Genomic DNA, 313 nt, shown 5'->3' with positions numbered 1-313 from the left:
CCTCCAGAGCTGTGACCCTGCATAGCTTCTAGCCCCACCCCCGCCTGCCCCTTCCCCAGTGCCGGTGACACCGCACCCCCATGGCACGGTGTTACATCCACACCCCATGTTTGGGGCCGTGCAGGGACCGTGAGGCTGAGGTGAGCCACTGCCAGCTCCTCCCAGCACAGACCTTTCCCAGCACTCCCACCTTCTGGCATTGCTGCTGCTCCCTGCTCCCTCTTACCTATGAGGAGCCCCGTGAAGGGTTCATGGGGGCTGTACGGGCACCGTCCTCGCCCCGATTCCAAGGAGTGGGTCACCAACCGCATGG

General features: G+C 64.5%; 1 protein-coding gene across 1 annotated transcript in view; it reads right to left on the bottom strand.

Moving 5' to 3' along the window:
- The window catches only part of LOC104469277 (semaphorin-3D-like), a gene marked incomplete at its 3' end in the record, with an annotated part of 4,361 nt that extends 4,050 nt beyond the window's left edge, over positions 1-311 (bottom strand). The window contains exon 1 of the mRNA XM_010083727.1: positions 227-311. Within this exon, the coding sequence (XP_010082029.1) occupies positions 227-311 (85 nt within the window). The remainder of the gene's footprint in view (positions 1-226) is intronic.
- Positions 312-313: the final 2 nt, after the last annotated feature.

This window comes from Pterocles gutturalis, unplaced genomic scaffold (assembly GCF_000699245.1).
Source record: "Pterocles gutturalis isolate BGI_N339 unplaced genomic scaffold, ASM69924v1 scaffold6550, whole genome shotgun sequence".
Classification (NCBI taxonomy): domain Eukaryota; kingdom Metazoa; phylum Chordata; class Aves; order Pterocliformes; family Pteroclidae; genus Pterocles; species Pterocles gutturalis.
This window is presented reverse-complemented; position numbering and strand designations above follow the sequence as displayed.